Below are 21,666 nucleotides of genomic sequence, written 5' to 3' on the forward strand. Positions count from 1 at the left end.
CGCGAACACGGAAGCGCCCGGCGTGTTGTGGACGCTGATAGGCTGAGCGTCACCGCGGCCGGCTCGGATTGGCTGGCGCGCAAAGGTCACGGCGGGGGCGGAGCCAGTCCATAATGGGGCTAGGCGCCCAGCCCTGGTGGTGCGGACGCCACACCGCATCTGCCATTGCATCGGTTCCTCCTCTTTCCCGGCATCTCAGGCCGCCAGCATCGCTAATTCCTCCAGCGCGCACTTGTCTGCACGGGTTCCGACGGTGACGTCACCTGCCCGCAGGCTGCGGAGCGGCGCAGCAGCCAGCGACGGTGACATCACAAACCCGAAGACGTAACCGGGCCCGCGGCGTGGACCCAGTGTCCAGCACTTGTAAACAAACCTCGGCATTGCCCTAAATGACACTTCCCAAATAACCTTATTTCTCTACTGAGAAAGTACTGGCTGTCACGTGGCAGGGAGGACAAGAGCTCCTGCCTTGGAGAAGATTCTGATCTAGTTGGAAAGGTGGACGTAGACAAATAATGGAAAGCCAGCTGACTTATAAGTCGAGTGCTACAAGATTGGTTCAAAAAATTGATTTGGGCATGAGATGCTGCAGGCGCTCAGAGGAGGGAGATGGCAGAGTGGGGATGGTCGGAGGTGTGCCTGGCCATGGGAGGCACAACTTGGAGCAGAGATCAGTGCGCGTAGCCGTTATCAACCTTGTCCCGGCCTCCAGTCCAGCGCATTTCCTAAGCAGGGTCCGGGCCCTCTCCCCTTCAGGGGATGGGTACTGCTCCTTCAACTTTGTTATTACCGCCCCCGCCCCCCCAGCCCCCCCTTCGCCCCCTGCCCCACGCTCCGCCACCACTACGTTGGTGGGGTTCTGGTCTGTTGAGAGCAAGGTGTGGGTTGATTTCAGGAGCTCCTTCTTCTCCCCCAGCCTGACCTTTCCTTCTTCCTTTAACCTCTTCTCAGGACAGGAAGGAAAAAGCTGAAACCAGACAAGTCTGAGCTCCTCAGTCCCAGTGAGGGCTCCCTTTTCCCTCCTCCTGGCTTTGGTCATGCCCCTTTTCTGGGGGACAGTAGCTTGGTGGCGCTAAGCACTGGACTTGGAGTTGGATGCCCAGCCATTGCTCCCTGGTTGATTCTGTGCCCTAATAGCGTCAGGGACTTGTTTGTGGGTCTGTTTTGCGGGCCTGTTTCCTTGTCTTTCTTGTTGTCATTCAGTTGCTAAGTCATGTCCAACTCTTTGTGAGACACAGACTACAGCACGCTAGGCTTCCCTGTCCTTTACCATCTCCCAGAGTTTGCTCAGACTCATGTCCATTGAGTTGGTGATGCCATCCAACCATCTCATCCTGTCGTCCCCTCCTCCTGCCCTCAATCTTTCCTAGAATCAGGGTCTTTTCCAGTGAGTTGTCTTTTCACATCAGGTGGCCAAAGTATTGGAGTTTCAGCTTCAGCATCAGTCCTTCCAATAAATATTCAGAGTTGATTTCCTTTAGGATTGACTGGTTTGATCTTCTTGCTGTCCAAGGGACTTTCAGAAGTCCTCCAACACCACAATTTGAAAGCATCAGTTCTTTGGCATTCAGCTTTTTTTATGGTCTAACACATCCATACATGACTACTGGAAAAACCATAGATTTGATTATATGGACCTATGTTGGCAAAGTGATGTCTCTGTTTTTTTCTACAATAAGTTGCTAACAGCTCTTCCTTCCCAGGACTGCTAGGAAGGTGAGCCATCATGAGAGGAACTCTCTGGACTGTCCAGCATGGGTCACCACCACCAAGCAGCCCAGCAATGCTCCAGGCTGGGCTCTCCTGGCCACAGCCTTTGTGCCTACCAAACAAAGGCTCACTTATGAAATGTGCCTAAGGGCCACCATGAACTAGACCTTAGTCTAGGGAATTCCAGCCACACCAGATAAGCCTCCTTAGGCCCTTCTCAAATACAAACTGACTGCAAGGTCTCTGGAGGCAGGACACTGGATTAAGCTGTGGGTTATCCCTGGGGGAGCTGCAATCATGTGAGGCAGTTGTGAACGCTGCCACCCCCACCCCAACCAAGACCTCAAACGTTCCAAACAACTGAATTCACAGGGCTGAAATCAGGCTCCCAGGACTGCAAAGCAACTTTTTCACATATTTGCCGGGCACACATGCATGTCTGTGTGTGTTTAGACCTTTATTTTCACATCTGTGAAATGGGGACAGCATTCATCCCAGACTCCCTTCTGCCTCCCAGGGATGATTTGAGAGAGAGTGAGATCATGTCTGGGCAGGGCTCTGAAAGCCTCAGAGGCGGCCTAAGATAAACACCAGACAGCCTAACTGCCTGGAAGAGCAAAGACTGTGGCAAACCGCGGCTCCACTCTCCCCATTATCACTGGGCAAAGCGTTCCTCGCCAGTTGAGTGGACCTAATCACCCCGGTGATGGGAAGCACATGAGAGAAACTTGAAAACCAGCTGTAAACAGTGAAGGGCCCCATGGGTGGAAGGCCCTAGAGGGGGTTGTGCTGTACCATGCTAAGCCACTTCAGTCATGTCTGACTCTTTGCGACTCCATGGACTGTAGCCTGCCAGGCTCCTCTGTCCATGGGATTCTCCAGATAAGAATACTGGAGTGTGTTGCCATGTCCTCCAGCAGGGGATCTTCCTGACCCAGGGGCAGAACCCACCTCTCTTATGTCTCCTGCATCGGCAGGAGGGTTCTTTACCAGGCCTTCCGAGATGCTGAGAAAGACAACAGAAAGTGACTGTCTCCAGGTGTCAGAGGGCACACACCAGATGGAGACAGGAGACAGGAGAGGCCCTAAGACAGAACTGGAAAAGCTGAGGGAGGGAGAGGGGCTGAGATAGAAACCTCTAGAACCTGAAACCAAGGTAGGGCTCCATCAAATGTGCTCTGCGTCCTCCATTCCCACAGAGGCTAGAGCACTGGCTTGTGTGGGTGGCCGCATGCAGCCCAGTGGACAGAAGTGGCTGAACTGGTTGGCCCTGCGGTGCAATGCTTCCAGCGCCCACAGGAGCCAGGCTTGGACCAGCCATTTCAGGGCCTATGGACAAGCATGTGCATGTGAGCACGTGTGCAGAAAGACAGTGTAGGCAACCTCAGAATCGGGCCGGGCAAGCAAGGTGGGGGAAGGGTGTCTATAAAGTTAGAGTTCTTTAAAGGAGCAGCAGCCCTGGCCCTGGACAAAGCAGGAAGGGTGAGGAGGGCAGCAGCCCAGGGCACTGGGAGGAGGAGGCCCGACTTCAACCTGTGCGCTACCACTAGCTTCCCAAGTGACCTCGAGGGAGCCACATCTACCCTCCAGGCCACCTGTAAGGAAGATGAGTGGATCCTCAAACAAAATTGGTGAAAGCCCAATAAAGTCTGTTGCTTAGTTAATAGAGTTGTATCAGTACCAGTTTCTTATATTTTGATCACTGTACCCTGGTTACATGGGCTTCCCAGGTGGTGCTAGTGGTAAAGAACCCACCTGCCAATGTAGAAGATGTTAAGAGACAAGGGTTCGATCCCTGGGTTGGGAAGATCCCCTGGAGGAGGACATGGCAACCCACCCCAGTATTATGCCTAGAGAGGAGCCTGGCGGGCTACCATTTGTAGGGTTGCAAAGAGGTGGACACGACTGAAGCAATTTAGTACCACCACTACCACGGTTATTTAAGATGTTACCACGCGAGGAAGCTAGATGAAAGCTAACTGGGAACTTCCTGTAGTATCTCTGTGACTCAACTGGAAACCTCAAATCATTTCAAAATAAAAAGTCTAAAAGAAAAAAGAGACTTACCACCTTCACTGCCTATGGCTTGGCTTCAGTCCTTGTTGGGGAACTAAGATCCCACAAGCCACAGAATACAGCCCCCCCGCCCAGAAAAGAGCCTAAAAAATGTATTTGATAAGAAAAAAGAGAAAGGCAGAGTTGGATATGTACATTCTGATGTCACTTCCAGCTCTGAGGTTGTGAAATCTGGGCCAGTGAGCAGGACTAGAGCAGGTAGACCACAGGATGCTGGGAGAAACAAAGGCCCAAAGGACAGGGCTGGACTGGGGGTGGCCCACTGAGCCTCCTTGAGGAAGAGGGCCACCAAGAGCCCCAGGTTGTTTCAGGGTCAGTCCCCACCTGGACTGGCTTCATTCCCAGGTGAGTCCTGGAACATTTGGTCCACCTTCTGTTCCCTAGGAGCCCGACCCAATATGCCCTCAAGAGAGGACTGGAAGGGGGAGAGGCCCGGAGAGGGGAGAGGCCCTGTCACGAGGCCTTACCCGTCTTCCCACAGGAAGGACCCCATGTAGGGGGTTCTGGGGTGACATTAGGACACAGCATTACAAGGTGAGATATAGGTAAGGACAGCTCACTCTGTGCCACTTGGAACAAGAGCAGCTGCGAAGTGCCTGTCTGTATTGGAAGGAAGAGGACAGAGGAGACAGCAGCAAGGCCATCTGCAAAGCCCATTAAGTGTGAAGGCTGTGATATCCATGAGGTAGCTCGAGTCAGGAAACCTGGCTCCAGCCCCAGTGCTGCCAGTAAAACTGCTGTGTGACCTTGGGTGATGCTGTGTGACCTTGGGTGTGACTTAACCCCGGCCTCCCTCTTTCCTCTTCTGTAAAACAGAATTAAATAATATCGACCCCAAAGTTATGATAAAGAGTTTCAATGAGATCAGTTAAAACACTGACACGTCAAAGGCAGTAGTTCCTTAATTTTCTCTTCTTTGCCTATCCCAGGAAAAAAAAATGAAAATAGCCTAGCCTTGCATACAGAGAAGAAATTGAATTATTTGGAAAAATGGGTGATGTTTATGTAAATCACTGCCAAGCCTAAAACAATATAAGTGACCATTTAAAATAAATTGGCTTCCCTGGTGGCTCAATGGTAAAAAATATGGAAGCAATGCAGGAGACTGGGGTTTGATCCCTGGGTCAGAAAGATCTGCTGGAGAAGGGAATGGCAACTCACTCCAGTATTCTTGCTTGGAGAATCCTATGGACAGAGGAGCCTGTGGACTACAGTCCATAGGATGGCAAAGAGTCGGACACGACTGGGCAACTAACACTTTCTTAAAATAAAGGTTAGAGAGCAACCCAGAAAATGATGATCAGTGTAAAAGAAAGAAACTTAATGCAAAACACCCCCAATTCAACCATGTGTAAAACAGATCCCTGGAGAAAATAAAACTAAAGGAAATACACCAACATAAGAGTGGTTGGATTGAAGGTGAGTGGAGATAAATAGTATACAGGTTTTTCTTATTTTCTAAAAGTTCTGAAAGTATATTAAATTTATAATAAAAAATTTTATTTCATAAAAAAAATAACATTCCCAGAACCACCGCAGGAACAATTGTAACAAGAGTCAGAGCGTGTTGGGGGTGAGAAATACAAGGAAGAGGGGAGGGGTGGAGCCACACCAGAGGGCCCTAGGGGTGGGGAGGGACTGTCAACTGTCTCCAGCACCAGCCAGTGGGCATGGGGCTGGCCATGGGCACCGACGGCAAAAGGCTGGTCAGGGGCTTTCTGGGGCCAGACTCCCAGAGCTCCAGTTCAGACAGGAGAGATGTTTGGCCTGAAGTTTGCAAGGTGAGTTAGGGCTTCTGGGGCTCTAGTGTCACACAGGGAGATGCCATGCTGCTGTGACCGAGACCTCCGCCTTGCCTGCTGTCAGGAGCATCCTCAGGGTCAGCCCCCCTTTGCTCCTCTGTGGGAGGGAGGGGCACAGCGCCCTCCCCCACCCTAAGAGGAGCAGGCAGGGGTGTCTGAGGTCCCTGCTTCAGCCCCCTTCCACCCTGCTCCAGTTCCAGGTGTCCCCCTCCCTCCCTGTCCACATGGCCTGCAGGAGCAGGGCCAACCACAAGGCAGCATTCACAGAACAACAGCCTTTAATGGAAATCCCGAAGGAAGGAGGCAGAGGAGGGAGCAGGGATGGGGCCTCACCCATATCTATCGCGCCCTCCGGCCAAGCCTAGATGGTGACCTGAGGCCGTCCCCTCCCCACACTTCACAGCTCTGTGGCAGGAAGGCGGGATGTCAGTGACCCCTTGTCTAGCACACCTGCAGGGAGAAGGGCCTCTGGGAGCCCAGGAGGATGTGGGTGGTATGAGCAGAGCTCAGGCACAGGAGACAGCAGGAGGTGAAGCAGCAACAGAAGGTGTCACTTAAGCCAGAATGATGCCTGAGGTCCCCCAGGGAAGGGCTGTTTGTCTGCTGGGTTGGGGGCAGGGGTTAGGGGACAGTCACCCCCCAGTCTGGGTCTGATACCTTGGAGAAGGGCTTAGGGACAGAGCAAGTGCCAGTATGCAAAGGGCAGGTGTAAGCTTCAGTGGCACTGTGGTTGTTGGCATCAGGGCTCAGGTCAAGGGCAGGGAACGTGGTGCCTGTTTGTATCCAGAGTGCGGAATTGATCCAAAGTCCCCAAGTTCCCCAGTGCCATTCTCTGCTGAAGTCATGCCTGCCCCTGACCTCCACCCCAGACACCTGGGACCTCCCACCCCTATTTAGCCTCTTGCAATGTTCCCACAGCCACCTTCACTGCTTGGAACACAGCCCAGTCCATCTAGGAGAAAGAAAGAGGACAAGGAGTTTACAGTCATGCCCCTGGGCTCACCCTGCCAAGAAGGCCCTCCCTGGACCCAGCTCTGCTTGATGGCGAAACTGGGCAGCACACCCAGGCTCCTGGCCAGTGTTCCACTCACCTGGGCATAAAGCAGGCGGTGGTCAGTGGGCAGGCTGGGCCCCTGGTGGCAGAGCTGAGCAGAGAGGGCAGAGGTCTCAGGGGACATGAAGTGCTGAGTGACGCTCACTGTGCTTACCAGGCCCTGCACCTGTGCCAGGGAGGAGACAGGTCGGGGGGGCGGTCAACGGAGACTCAGGGTGACGCATCCTGCCCCTCTGATTCCTGAGCTCTACTTCTGGTTAATGAGCCCCACCCAACCAGCTCTCAGAGAGCGGACGCCCTGGATCCAGCAAGGGGCACCACAAAGGGTGTGGCCAAAAGCAGGCCAAGGGGATGCCAGAGATGGTGCAGGCAGAGCAGACAACGAGGGATAAGCTTGATGCCCAGTAAGCTTGATGACTTCAAGACCACAGAATTCTCCTCTTCCCTCCAATGGAGGCGTGACTTCCTGTTCTGCCTAGCTTCGCAGGAAGAACAGAGGGTATAACAGCCTGGAGACTGCTTCTGATACTCTGAGCTCTCTGCAGAGCCCCCACTGGCACGCGCTGGGGAAGCACCTGGTGGGGAGCCCCCGCGGGGACCAGCACGGCTTCTCCGGGGGCCTGCAGCAGGGTCCAGCAGCTCACACCCCACTCCTCCCGCAGGCGCCGCCGCAGCCCTGCGTCCAGGTAGCACCTGCCAGGGGTACCAGGCTCCAAGTTTCCTGCCCCAGTGGGGCACACCTCAAAGAAGAGAAGGAGGGATGAGCAAGTGGAGTGGGGGAGAGGCTAGGGTAGGGCTGCAGGAAGATGGGGCATGGGCTTCCCAAAGGCCAGAGACACAGGTAGGAGCTGTAGAGTCTTGAAGGGCAGGTCGGGGAGGATGTAGAGGTGACGGGGACAGGACCCGGGTACTGGGGCCTGGGGCCGCTTAGGCCAGCAAAGCAGAGATCTGGCTGGAAGAAGATCAGAAGGAAGGATTAAGAGTCTGAGGCAGAGGGTCCAAATCTCTGCTTTTCCTGGGGATAGATGGCTTGAATAGCCTCTGTGTCTCTGGCCCTGGGCTCTCTGCTCCCTCCCTCCAAAGGTACTCCTTTCTCCAAAACCCAGGAAGACATCCTGCAGAATTGCAACTCATAAACCGTCTATGCCAGGATCTCTTAACTTGGTGGAGTCCTGGGACATCCTGAACTGCATGCTAAAGTGGGAGAGTAGGTAGCCATATGTCCCTAGGAAGACAATTTGAAGCTTTCGTCAGATTCTCCTAAGATCCCAGATCAGAAGTTCTGACTCTCAGTGGATGAACCTAGACTGTCTAGGCTAAGACCTCTGAAGCAGGCAAAGCTTTGAGGGGCCTTCACCACCCCTCCCCTCTCCAACCAGAGTGGGGAGCTTCTTGTGCAGACAGGGGCTCATGGAGGCCATGGAACCCAGCCTTGTGCTCCAGGTGCCCACCAGCTCCTTCCAAGCCCTTCAGTTAGGACCTCAGCCATTATCCCTGGGCTCAGGGTTCAGACCTCCAAGACCAGGCTGATGAGTCAGGCTGGACCGTAGGCTGGACTGTAGAGTAATCCCAGGCAGGTGCCAAGAAGTCCGACCTGGAATCTGAGCAGTGTTTCCCAGGCCTCTCAGTGAGGCTATGCCCCTCCGACCCTCCCCATGAATCATCGGCTTGGCCATTCAGGACTGCCCACATCCAGCCACACCCAGCCCAGACAAGGCCATGTGTGTGTGAAGGCATACTGTGGTCTGCTCCGCTCTGTGTGTTCCAGCCCATGTGAGTCCACCCATCTTTCCACGCGTGTGGGTAGGGGGGTGGTGATGGACAGCCACGCTGACACTTGCATGTCTGTGTGTGCGCATGTGCCTGAGCAGGGGTGACCCTTGGTGGGCGTCCCTTCCCTAGGACAATCAGGGCTCCGCTGGACTTTGGAACCACAGGGCCTCGGCCACCTTCTGCTCAACCCCTCCTCTTCTCCTTCCCTGCCCCTTCTCTAGGTCCCATCTCTCCCTCTGCCTACTATGGCTGCCCCCCCTCAGCTGTTCCTTGCTAGCACCCCAAAGGGCACCTCCTCATAAAGTGTGTGGGTTAGTCACTCAATCCTGTCTGACTCTTTGCAATCCCATTGACTGTAGCCTGCCAGGCTCCTCTGTCCGGGTAATTCTCCAGGCAAGAATACTGGAGTGGGTTGCCATTCCCTTCTCCAGGGCATCTTCCTGACCCAGGGACTGAACCCTGGGTTTCCTGCACTGCAGGCAGATGCTTTACCATCCTGAGCCCCCAGGGAAGCCCTATCGAATGTGGTACCGGTGACAACTGACGAAGACGATAGACCCAGGGCCCAGCCGGCGGCAGCTCGTGCCTCACTCCATCACCAGGTCCTGCCTCAACCCCCGACTTGCTGTGCACCCCACCACACACCTCTCCTAAGGGCCCCGTCTGCCTCCTCTGCACCTGTCGAGTCCATCTCACCTGAGGCGAGGGAGCGAGCACACAGGGTACACACAGAGGGAGAGCTCCTGGGGCTGGGAGGGGAAGGGGAGGGGTCCCCGGCTCCCTCCTCACCATCTGGAGAAAGCGGCGGATGCGCTGGGCGTCCTGTGCCCGGAACACATGCCACACGGTGCTGACCTGGCTGCCCGGGGACCACAGCCCCTCCCCGTCCAGGCCTGAGAGGAAATCTGGGAAAGAAAGACAGCTCAGGAGGACCCGGGGCCAGCAGAGACACCACTTCGCCTCAGAAGCTCGTGCCCACCCTGCTTCCAGCTGAGGACGCACCTTTCTGTGTCCGGCGCCAGGCAGGCAGGGGGGCTTCAGCATGTACCAGGACACTGACCAGGTCGGTCACCTCCACACAGAGGTTCTTGGTCCCCAGGTGCCCACGGTGTGGGCTCACACCTGTATGGAGGTGGAGAAAGGCTAGTTGGGAATAGGCCCCAGGACCTTGGCACAGACTCATGGGTTCTTGGGGATGACAGCTAGAGGGGTAGGGACTGGGCAGGAGTGGAGTGCACACTCACCATAGGCTGCCCACAGCTGGGGCTCCAGTGGACTCAGGACAGGGCCGGGAGGGAGGTAGGAAGCCAGGTTGAGTTTCCCATGGCGGGCACAGTACTCTGGGAGTGGGAGGCTGGCAGCCAGGTCCTCTACCCTGTGTTGAGGGGGCAGGGGGAGGGTAATGTCACACCCAACAGACTCAACTCAGGCACCAGGGACCCTGTCACAGCCCCTGAGACTAGGGTAACCCTCCTAAGGCAAGCACAGAGCACTGAGGATCCGAAGTCCAAACAGGAGATGTGGGGAGGCCCGGGCAGCCCTTGGCACCACATACCTGATGGTGTCCTCGTCCCCCAGAGCTCTGTGCAGTAGGAACACCGAGCCCTCTTCTGACTTCGGGCGACCTAGCAAGGAGACAGAATAGCTGTTGGCTCAGGGAGAAACCTCATGGGCCCAGAGGGCCCTGCTCCCATGGTGGTGATAAGAGTCTAGTTTCTGCAGGGGGCTCTGCTTCTAGCCTCCCCCAGGTCCACTCTGAGACTCCACGGCCTTGCCCACTGCCACACCCCAGGCTCAGGCTCCCGCCTCTTCCTCATCTGGGATACTCACTCTCAGGCCGGGAGAATCCCTCCCAGAATGTTGCGCTGCCCAGGCTGGTGGGCTGGGGAGGCCCAAGGGGGGTCAGTGCCTGCACCTCGCCTCTGAGCGCCCCGAGAGCTTCTGACCCCCAAAGGTGGCCCTGAAGTGTCCTCTGAATTCCTGACACCAGCACAGGCTGCAGTGGGAAAAGAAAGGGGAACATGGGGAGAATGGAGCGGGTACCCAGTGGGGCCAGACTGTAGCATGTTGTCAGGCACCAGAACGGCATGGGGACCAGCCTTGTTCCCTCTGAGTGACTGACCAGGTTGCCTCAAGATCAAAGGCCCTGTGTGTATTCGGAGGAGGGTGGTCATGCCCAACAGACTCAACCCAGACACCATCACAGCCCCCCTGACTAGGGTAACCCCTCAAAGCAAGCACAGAGCACTGAGGATTGCGGGGCCAAAGAGCCAGGAAGCCTCCCTCAGGCCTCTCAGGCAAGGCCGTGGGAGCTGGGAGCCTCACCTGGCCCTGCCTCCAGTGCTCCTGGAAGAGGTGGAAGCCTCGCTGAGGCCTGGGCTCCTGCAGCCACAGCAGAGCTCCAGGGGGAGGCAGCCGGGGCCGAACGGGGGAGAGGGGCAGGCCCAGGCCCTTGCGCAGGCCCGGCCCGGCCCGCATTCCCGGCCCTGCCCGCAGCCCCGGCCCCAGGGCTTTTTCCTGGATCTTCCGCTCCACGACCTGCGCAATGATGCTGTCCAGGATGTTGGTGATGCGGTCGTCCTGCGGGGAGGGAGGGACAGAGGGGAGGGAGTACTTAGGACCCACCTGAGCCTACAGGGGAGGGTAGCCCAGCTTGGGTCCCAGGCCCCCAGGCCTCCCTTTACGCCCTTGCTCACGCTGGGCAGGGCCGGAGTGACAGGGGCAAAGGCCATGTGTATCCGTTCATGCCCCAGGCAGAGTTTGACAGCAGTGGAGGCAAGCAGTTCACACAGAGAGGGACAAGGCAGGGGCCCTCGGCTGGCACGGTCTTCTGCCGGGGTCTCTGTGGAGTCTGGGGTCTCTGTGAAGGAGGAGAGGGGTGCGGGGCTTCACCTTTCTGTAGAGGTTCCATTGCCCACACACGTGCTTTCCTCATCTCCTGGCTATGCCTGTTCAGCCTTCGCTGGCCTTGCCCATCTCAACTCTGCCCTAGATGCACTCACCTCCCACCAGCCTTCCTGGCAGGGTCTCTAGGGCCTCTCCAAACGAGGGACTCAGATCAGGGGTCTGGACAGAAAAGAGCTAGAAGTCTTGTCCTAGATTTTACTGAGATTGATTTTCTTTAGATGGAGGAAGGCATGGCACCCCACTCCAGTATTCTTGCCTGGAGAATCCCATGGACAGAGGGGCCTGGTGGGCTACAGTCCATGGGGTCTCAAAGAGTCAGACACGACTGAACTGACTTCACACACACACACACACACACACACACACTACACTTTCTTTAGGATGACTTGAGGAGAGAAATGGTGATGGGGGTATGGATGGCTAAAGCAATTCCAATCTCTCCTAGGGATTCCAACCTGACTCAGCTTCCCCCACACAGTCTGAGTGAGGGGCAGGGGGCTGCTCACCCTCTTTAATGTCCTTGGTCCTGTTGGTATCCCCATTGCAGGAAGGTTGTGGAGTTGGGGGAGTTTTCTCCGTCGGCTCCTTCTGTTAAACCCAGTCACCACCGCCCCCCCAATCCAATCAGAGATGTAAAAATGGCAAATGCAGCTCAATCCAATTCAACCCCCAAGTATTCACAGTGGACCCCTGTAAGTCCTAAAATGGTGTTTACAAGGAGCAAAATGTCATATGATAGAGCATTAGGTGGAGAAAAGTTGCCCATGGACTCATGCGTGCAGCCGGACCTAAAGTCTATGTAAAAGAGGCTGGAATAAACATGGAGGCAAATGAATGGAAAGAAATATGTCAAAACGACAATGGTGACATTATAAGCCATTGCTGTTTTCTTATCTATATTTTCCACATTTTCCACAGCTGGAATGTATACAGTATCTAACACACAAAAACCATTCTCTAAACTATTTATTGAATATATGACTTTTATAGTTAAGTACATGAACTTCATAAAAAAAAAAAACTGTGAAATGCATATTGAGCACCTGCTCTGTATTAGGTGTGGGGAATACTAAGAAGAGGACTTCCTACGGTGGCTCTGGTGGTAAAGAACCCATCTGAATCAATGCAGGAGACATAAGAGACGTGGGTTCGATCCCAGGGTCAGGAAGATCCCTTGGAGGAGGGTGGCAACCCACTCCAGTAATCTTGCCTGGAGAATCCCATGGACAGAGGAGCGTGGCAGGCTATACAGTCCACGGACGGACACAACTGAAACAGGTGAATACGCATGCGCATACTGAGAAGACGGGCGCACACTCTGCCTGCAGGCGCGCTCTCCCAAGCGGAAAGAAGAAATGCTGGCAGTTATACCAAGAACACGCACAAAGAAGGTGGGAGCTCCCGGCAGGCAGAGTGAGGACTTCTGGGGCCTGGGTGGGGGCAGATGCTCGAGCTCACTCCAGGGATCCTGGTCCCCAGGGGAAGAAGAGAAGTGTCCCAACTTCACCCAGCTTCCACGTCCCTCTTCATTCCCACTGAAGGACCAAACCCTGCCGAGGTCAGAGATTTGAAGACACACTGCCTTATCCTGGGCCCCACAGGGTAGCGCCCTATCCCATGCCCTGCTTTCTTACCTGCAGGCTTCCATCCCCAGCAGTCCACACTCGGGCATCAGCTTGGCAGGGGCAGTGCCCCCGGATGTCAAACTTGACCCAGACCTGGTGCATTGCAGCGCTTAATTCTGCCAAAGCTGTAAGGGGTAGAGGGGAGATGGGACTTGCCAGTGACGGCAGACAGGGGGCCACTCCTGCACTGCTTGGCCTCACTCACCAGGAAGACATGGGATAGCGCTGAGGGACATCCACACAGGAAGCTGGTCTCCCCCTGGACCCACCCTCTGTCCACCCTGCCCCTCCAAGAGAGCTCACCCTGACTGGAGACAAACTGGGTGAGCATCAGGGAACCGGCACTGTGCCCAGCTTCCTGGCCACACTTCTCTGTGGACTGTCCCTGAGAGCCTGTTGGGGTGGGAAGGCAGAAGCTGTGGGTCAGGAAATCAAGGTAACCTCAGGTTAAGGTAAGGTCAGGGAAGAAGGGCAAGGGCGTGATATTTCAATCGGGGACCTAGACAATCTACAAAACACGGGCCTTCTGGGAAACTTGGGTTCCATAGTGACATAAGGTCCTCTGCTTGCAGAACACAGAGCCTTTAATATGCTGAGTGCATTGCAAGATGATCGTGTAGAATACGGTGTTCCGAAAGGTTTCTGACCCTGGAACTCTTTTTGGCCATGTCTGTTGGAACACTGGGAAACTTCAAGTGTTGAGGTGGCCGAGTTGAGCCAAGGGAGAGAAAGCTGAGAACCATGAAGACAGCAGGACTTGGAATCAGAAGACCTGACTTTAAATCCTGGACCTAACACTTACTTGTTGTGTGACCTTGGGCAAGTCACTTAACGTGAGTTTTTCTTCCTATCTGGAAAATGGAGGCAATAATATCCACCCCTCAGTGTTGTGAGGTTTAAAAAGGTACAAGCTGAGCAAAGTGAGGGACAGAGAGTAGGCATGTGACTTCTTTCAAGGGTGGGCTAGAACACAGGCATGGCCCTCTGATCTGGAGAGGAAACTGTCCGGCCCAGGGGGCACTGAGCAGGCTGGGGAGGGAGACTCTTGGGGAGACTCAGCCAAGAAATGGCCTTGAACTCTTTTTTTTTTTTTTTTTTGGCCCATGCCTTGGGGCATGTAGAATTTTAGTTCCCTGACTGGGGATTGAACCCATGCTCCCTGTAGTGGATGCAGAGTCTTAACCACTGGACCACCAGGGAAGTCCCTGACCATGAACTTTAAAGCAGCCCTTCCGAGGCCCCCAGCTCCTTTCCTACCTGCTTTCTCCCTGGTCCTCCCAGCACCTGCCATGCGACCACAGGCCACACACAGCCGGTGGCTGCAGCGAGGGCATCGCCAGTGGGTATTGAACAGTCCGTGGTGGCAGTGGCTGCAGCAGCGTGGAAGGCTTGGGGCGTCCTCAGTCCCGACTGGTGCCTGGCCTGCTAACCACAGGAGAGAACAGGGTCAGAGGGGCCTCAAGCCAGTGGCCCCTTTGGGGACCTCATGTGGGAGGGATGCACAGACAGGGGCAGTTTTCACTGAGGGGTTACCCCAAAAGGGAGACAGGCCTCTTGCAGTCACCCTGGATCACTCAACAGCCCCTCTACCACATCACCATCTGCAACCAACCCACCCAGGACAGCTCAGTCAGTATGCCCCTCCAATGCCTGTCCCAGGGCTTCCAGATCCACCCAATACAAACTTTCATCCCTCATCCTCCAGGGCAGTGGGGTCTTCTCAGGGGCATGCGTGCTAAGTCACTCAGTCATGTCTGACTCTTTGCGACCCCATGGACTGTAGCCCACCAGGCTCCTCTGTCCATGGGATTCTGGAGTGGGTTGGCAAGGATACTGGAGTGGGTTGCCATGCCCTCCTCCAGGGAATCTTCCCAACCCAGGGACTGAACCTGCATCTACTCCATCTCCTGCATTGGCAGGCAGGTTCTTTACCACGAGTGCCACCTGGGAAGACCGTTTCCTCAGGGACTCCTCTGTATCTCAGAAGAGGAAACCTTACTCCCTCTCTCACCCAGAGTTTCAGACTAAGCACTTGCTGGCAGGTGGGAGGTCGCTGGTGAGCACACGTTCATTTACTCATTAGACACACACTTGTCCCATCTCGGACTGGGTGCTGGTAGTTCAAAGCTGGTCAGAACCTGGTGCTTGCCCTCCCAGCACTCACATCACAAGGCGAGAGATGAGCCCACAAACACGGCAGTGATCATGGCATCACGGGGTGGCTGCTAGATTATGAGTGGGACGGAAGCGTGAGGGTGGGGACAGTTGCCCAAACGGGCCCCAAGTGATGAGTAAGTTTTCATTCACCAGGTAGGAAGGGAGGAGAAGGGCATTCCAGACGAGGGATCTGAGGTGCCAAGGCCTGAGGGAGCAGACAAGCTCAAGTGAGCTGTGCAGACAGTGATGCGGTGTGCCGGGAATCCGGACGGAGGGAGTGGTAGGGTGGACAGGAGCTGGCTGTGAGAGGGGAAGGGGCTGGACTTTCTAGGATAGGAGGGAGCCACCACTGCCTGGATGGGAGGGAAGGTTGAGGGAGAGTGGATACATATATATGTGCGGCTGAGTCCCATTGCTGTCCACCTGAAACTATCACAACATTGTTACTTGGCTATACCCCAATACAAAATTAAAAAAAGAGGGAACCACCTATGGGCCTCATCCAGGGAGTAACAAGGCCAAGGGTGTGTCTTTTCCAGGATCCCATGGAAGGGAGCCTGGAAAAGACCCTGATGCTGGGAAAGACTGAGGGCAGGAGAAGGGGCGACAGAGGATGAGCTGGTTGGATGGCGTCACTGATTCAATGGACATAAGTCTGAGCAAACTCGGAAGATGGTGAAGGACAGGGAAGCCTGGCGTGCTGTGGTTCATGGGGTCGCAAAGAGTCAGACATGATTTGGTGACCAAACAACAACAAACAGGAGGGAGAGGCTGGAGCCAGAGGCACTAGCTGAACACCTCGCTGCACTCTGTTGACCTCTAACCTTGGCCCCAATCCTACCAGCCTCCCAGGGCCTGACAGTTGGCCGCCCCGGAAGCCTTCCCTCCCGTGCAAAGCCACAGGGAGCTCCCCCGCCACCTCCTGGAGCTCTTACAAACACTTGGCATTCAATCTTGTTTCCCTAGCAAGCCCAAAGCTCTAGAAGCGTCGGGCCAGACCAGGTTTTACACCTTCCCGACATCCTCCGCCCAGGCCAGAAACTTCCGAATACAAGTTGACTCAGAGCCTGAGCTGGAAATATGGGCACAGCAAGGCAGGAGCTCCTGAGCTGAGCTGGAGGCAGGATGGGCAGGCAGTACGGGCAGGGAAGGAGGTCCCATGAGAAAGCACTGGCCACAGGATCAGGCCCTCGCAGCGTGAATGCCCCATGGGTGCACTCACCTTCCTGGTGCGCCCAGACCAGGGCCTCCCGCTCCCTTCTCAGAACACGGCACAGTCGGTCTCCCAGTGCGCTGAGCAGGTGCTTGGCGAGGCCCACGCTGAGCCCAGCCTCCGGGCCAGACCCTCCTCCCTCCTCGGAGCTGGCTGCCGAGTCCTCCTCCTGTGGCTGCTCCCCTCCCAGCGGCAATCTGGAGACAGGGTGGAGGCAAGTGAGCGGGGAGCCCCCACTGGGAGGGTGCTGAGGCCAGCCAGGGGCAACAGGCTCACCTGGACAGTGGCTGGGAGTAGTGGGCAGGCCCTCCCGTCTCGCCAGCTGCCTGGGCACAGCCTTGGCACTGAGTGATGCCTGCCACAGGAGGCACGCCAGGTGTATCCTGGGGCCCTGGGGCCTGCAGGCTGGCCCTGTCGTCCCGGGGTCCTGAGGAGATATGGCAGCAGGTCGGGCATCTGGGCCTCCTGGGCTTTGGTGAGCCCCAGGCCCTGCCTTAGCACCCAGCCCGCCCCCACGTGGGGCCAGCGCAGCTCCTAGGCCCAGGCCTATGAGGCCGGATTCGGAACAAGAGAAGCAGGCCTCCAAAAACTTCAAAAGAGCTGAGCCCTGACACGGACTGATGGGCCACGAGGTGGGCTCTACGATACTAGGGTAGCTGGGGCTCTAGATACAGTTGGTGTAGACTTGGGATGGCTTTGCCTCAGGCTCAGTGATGCCACTGGCTGTGTGACAGCGTGAAGAGGCAATCCCAACGTGGATGGAGGGCGCTGGAAGGTGAGAAGGCCGCAGAGTTTCAACACAGGCCACAGGTGCAGTAACCCAAGAAGGCGGTGGAGGAGCCAAGAGCTTCCCACTGCAGGCAGAGGCCTGGGAGAGTGCAGAAAGACCCGTGCCAGGCGCAGGGGTGCAAGGCCAGCGAAAGAGTCCTGATCCAGGCCCAGCTTCCAGGAGGCCGAGAAACTGAGGCGGTCCTGAGGAACCGAGGCTGGGTCGGCAGTGCCAGCCTCTGTGAAGGGCACCGCGTGACACAGGGGTCCAAGTCGTGCCCAAGTCCTAACACCAGCAATGTTCACACTGACTTTCCATGATCCAGCTGGCCCAGAGATTTGTCATTTGTTCCTGGGGCAGGACAAGGGGTCCTTCAGGAGAGCCAATTCTCCAATGGGGTTTGTGGCCCAGATAATCACAGAGATGCCTGTTCACTGGGTGCTTACTTAGTGTCCTTCATGTGAATGATATGGTTTCATCTCTGCAGCAGTCTTTACGAGGTAGGTGCTGTCTTTATCCCCATTTTATAGATGAAGAAACTGAAGTCCAGAGAGGTGAAGTAACTAGCCCAAGGTCACACAGCACCTAATCAGTCAAGTCAGGACCCAGGTCCTTTGACTCCACGCACTGAACCCTGTCATTATATTCTCACTAGTATGCCATGACTTGGGAGGAGGCACAGGAAAATAGGAGCCACTTGCTGGAAGGCTCTGGCTTGTAGATGCTAAGGGACTCAGTGAACTACCCCATTGAGGTGGACAATGGGGCAGCTGGATGTAACCCACTTATAAAGGTATACTGACCCCACCTCCCTGGAAAGCCCCTGTCCCAGTGGTGCCCTCCCAAGTAGGACCCCCAGCAGCCCCCGTTTCCACCCCATCTCAGTCCCCTTACCTCTGTGTTCATCACGGTGTTCTTTCTCCACCTTGTTCCCAAATAATGAGTCCAGCACTTCCTGCCGGCCTCTGGCCCCCTGACCCACACTGCCCGGGAAAGGACCGGTTGGGCGCTTGGCAGCTGGGCTGCTCGCTGTTCCCTGGACCTCGGGGCTGCTTGACCTCTTGCGGGCTGGCAGCTGGGCTGCCGGGCTCTCCTCCTCCCCAGGGCAGCTGTCTGGGTACCCAAACTGCTCAGAGTGTCGAGTGAGCCACGTCTTCTTCAGCTTGGTGTGATGGCTGGGCGGGCAGGCCCTGGGACCGGGGGTCTTATAGGCTTCCTCGCTGGATTCACTGGGCTCACTGGTGGCCCCCTCCAGGTCCTCCTGGCACTGCCCACAAGGGTCATCTCTAGCTGGTGGGTGAGATGAGCAATAGCCTGCCTGGGTGGTATGAGGTCCAGGAGATGGGCACCTTGTTGTGGCTGATGGCCCCAGCTGGTACCCAAGGCTCCCACCTCCAGGGACAGCCCAAATATTGCCAAGAGTATGAACCAGGCCTGGGGAACAAGTGGGCCACGGGGTCCGGGCCACAGTGTCTGGATGTCCCAGGAGAAGGGGACAAAGGTTCGGATGCCTGCCAACTCCTGTCTCTCCATCCCTCTGGTGGAGAGAAGGGTGTTCCACCTCCCCAGTTCTCTGGAGATGCCCACCAGGGGCTGAGCCCAGCAGCCCAGGTTCCACAGTTGCCAATGGGTCCTTTGCCAGCCTGAGTATGCTTGGATCCTTGTGGTAAAAGCCCTAAAGAGAGGAGAAGGGATTAAGCTAGTGCTGACTTTGCTTCCCAGTGCTTAAAAGGACAAGAACGGGTGTGTGCCTGTGTGGCTTTAAGAGTTGTGAAAATACAGAAGAATCTACTGGTAAATAGGCACTGGATCTCTAAATGCCTGCTGCACAGCCTCATAGCCTTGGATATCCCAGATCCTTCCCCAGGATTTCTCAGGTCTCCCCATAATCCAGCAACTAAAGGGTTAATGCCACACACAGTCAAAGGGCTTTCAGGATCTATTCAAATGGTGTGATACCCTGTACCATACTGGATTCAAAATATTTTACATCTCATCCCCGAGATGACCCTGGAGGCCACTTGGAGGAGAGGTGCCATAGGTACAGGCCATAGGACCACCAGCACATCCCAGAGGACCTTGTCTGCCCCTCCTCCCAGAAGAAGACCACACATTCTGAGGCCCCAGTTCCCAGGGTCTCCTTCTGGGTGGACAATGGGTGAGTCAATTCCTGAAATGGCCCAAAGGCCACAGGGTCACTCTTGGGATGGCCACCCTTATGCTCAGGAATCAGGGGGCTGTAGCGAGGCAGGCAGAATGCCAGCGAATGGGTAAACATCACCTAATGAGAAGGCTATGCCCAGAAAAGGAATTGCTTGGTGTTGACTCTGTCTGAGCTGATAGCCTCCTCCCCAACCTGGGTACCACCTTATCTTTTCATCAGAATGGATTGGCAGAGTGGTCTGGCCCTGCCAGTGTTGCCCCCGGGGCCTGCTGAGCTCCCATGTGTGGCCTCAGCCCCAGGTACCCTCTCTGCTCCAACACTCACCTTGCTGCCTAAGCTGAAGGCGGAGGGCACTTTGGGCTGGCCCCCGGAGTACACCCAGGGGTGTGGGGCCAAGGGCCAGTCACATGGATGCTCTGGGGGCAGGCTGGACACTAGGTAGGGTGGCAAGCAGGTGGGCATCCAGAAGGGAGCTCGCTCCAGGATCTTGGTCTCCAGAAGGAAGGGGCAGTGCAAGGGTCGGAAGGCCACAGGGTCACTCTTGGGATGGCCACCATTACGCTCAGGAACCAGGGGGCTGTAGCGAGGCGGGCACGGTGAGCCACAGAATGCCAGTGGATGGGTAAGCATCGCCTCCTTCCAGCGCAGCCCATCCTTGCTGCTTGGCCAGCCAGCCTTCCTCTCTCCATTCCGGGGACCTTCACCTTCCACCAGAGGGAGCGTGTCCTTGGGGCTCTGCGGGAAGCCAGGGGGCAGCCAGGAGCCTGGGGTGCTCAGGACACCCCTCCAGAAGGGAGCAGGCTCTCCCAGGCACAGTGCCGCAGGGCGCAGGCCATCTCGTGGTGGGGTGTCTAGATCCCGTCCTGCGATCCCATTCTCAGGGGCTGTCTTCTCCCAGGCTGGGCTGTCCTTCAGGAAGCTGGGCGGACCCTCCATCACTCTCCTGCCCTCATGGGGCTCTCCCAGAGGGGGTCCCTGGAGCAGAACCATGACGGCATGAGTTGCTTAGAAACATGCTTCAAGCACCCCAGTTCCTGGCACCGCCCTTGCAGCACCAAGGCACCCCAAACCAGTAAGGCAAGTGCCAACCTACAGCTAGGTTCCATGCTACCTGCCCACATGAGACTCGAAGGACCTGCCTGGGTGGGATGCCCCAGTAGTGGGGAGGTTACCCTTTCCCCCAAGTGCCTGGGACCTGACAGCCCACCTGGGCCAGAGCCCCTTGTCAGAGACTACCATTTCTAGGATGACATGTCCTGGCCTCGCTGAGCCTGGAACTGGTCATGAGCCATGGGGAAGGACAGAGGGTGAGAACCCAAAAGATGAGCTCTGTAGAAGGTGCTGCCCTGGGAGACAAGAAGGTTGGATCCTGGCCCTGATCCAGTCCCCTGCTGTGTGACCTCGGGCAAGTCAGTTCACTCCTCTGGGCCTCGGTGTGCCCTTGTGTCAAACACGGTTGGGAGATGCACAGTTTCGGAAGCCTCTTCCTACACTGCATCTTTGTTTCCTGGGGTGCTGCCAGGCCACCCCGAGCCCCACCTGGGCTTGTGTGGGTGGGCAGTGCAGGCAGGGCAGGCTGGAGTCATCGGGAAGAACAGGGCTGCTGGCCCGAATCCGTCTCTACACAGAAGCAGCCTCTTAGCGGTGCTTTACAGTTTCTTAGCTCCTGAGGCAGAGCCCAGGACAACTGCTGGGGGCTGGGGTCCCCATCGCTGCCCCAAGGGAAGGAGTGAGCCAGTCTGGGAAAGGGGAGTTAGAGGCCTCAGGCCAGATGGGTCTATATACCCCAGTCTAGCCTGCAGTGCAAGGGCGGCTGTGGACGCTGGTAACTGCAGCCTGGCCGGGGGGAGGGAAGGAGGCGGGGAAAGCAGGCTGGGCCCCAGAGAGAGGCAAAGGAGGGAAAATTGAACGTGCGTGCAAAGGACCAGGATGACAGGTGGTACCGGAGCTGCTGCACTCTCCCAGCAAGGCGGCATGGCCCAGTAGGGGAAGCCCCAGGAAGGAGGCGAGGGAACCCAGGAGAGCCGTGACATAGGGCGCTTGGGTTTTCTGGGGCCACTGCTCTGACACAGTTCAGCCCTGTCGGGCATCCTAACTTTCAGAGGTGTGTGGCCCAGCCCAGAGGAGCAAGCAGAGCTCACTCCCTGCTTGTGGCCGGCTCGGTTAGGAAATGCAGGGCTATGGGCGTCCTCTGTAGCCGGCTCGGTTCGGAAATGCCCGGCTATGGGCGTCCGCAGAAGGCGCGGGTCTGGCGCCCGTCTCTGCGCTTACCTGGGCTTCACGGGCCCGGCGCGGCGCGGGCGGCGGCGGTCGTGGTGGCCGACACCGGGCGTCCTCTCCCCATGGGCCGGCTCCGGGGCCTCCTGGCCGGCGGGCGAAGACTTTTCTCCCGCTCTCTGCTCAGCGCGCTCGCGCT

At 56.5% G+C, this 21,666-nt stretch overlaps 1 protein-coding gene across 1 annotated transcript; it reads right to left on the reverse strand.

Annotated features, from left to right (window-relative positions):
* Positions 1-6,089: 6,089 nt before the first annotated feature.
* On the reverse strand, positions 6,090-21,557 carry HR (HR lysine demethylase and nuclear receptor corepressor). The gene is made up of 19 exons (XM_068974310.1): positions 21,522-21,557; positions 19,575-20,225; positions 17,981-18,761; positions 16,594-16,744; positions 16,327-16,514; positions 14,205-14,369; positions 13,251-13,340; positions 12,957-13,072; positions 11,829-11,910; positions 11,112-11,275; positions 10,741-10,995; positions 10,246-10,411; positions 9,971-10,040; positions 9,660-9,790; positions 9,418-9,537; positions 9,205-9,320; positions 7,218-7,382; positions 6,680-6,808; positions 6,090-6,540 (listed from the first exon to the last, which is right to left on the reverse strand). Exons 2-19 carry the CDS (start codon positions 20,184-20,186, stop codon positions 6,478-6,480), a joined length of 3,564 nt encoding a protein of 1,187 aa, XP_068830411.1. The 5' UTR covers positions 20,187-20,225; positions 21,522-21,557; the 3' UTR covers positions 6,090-6,477.
* Positions 21,558-21,666: the final 109 nt, after the last annotated feature.

Source organism: Capricornis sumatraensis, chromosome 6 (genome assembly GCF_032405125.1).
Source record: "Capricornis sumatraensis isolate serow.1 chromosome 6, serow.2, whole genome shotgun sequence".
In the NCBI taxonomy this organism is placed as follows: domain Eukaryota; kingdom Metazoa; phylum Chordata; class Mammalia; order Artiodactyla; family Bovidae; genus Capricornis; species Capricornis sumatraensis.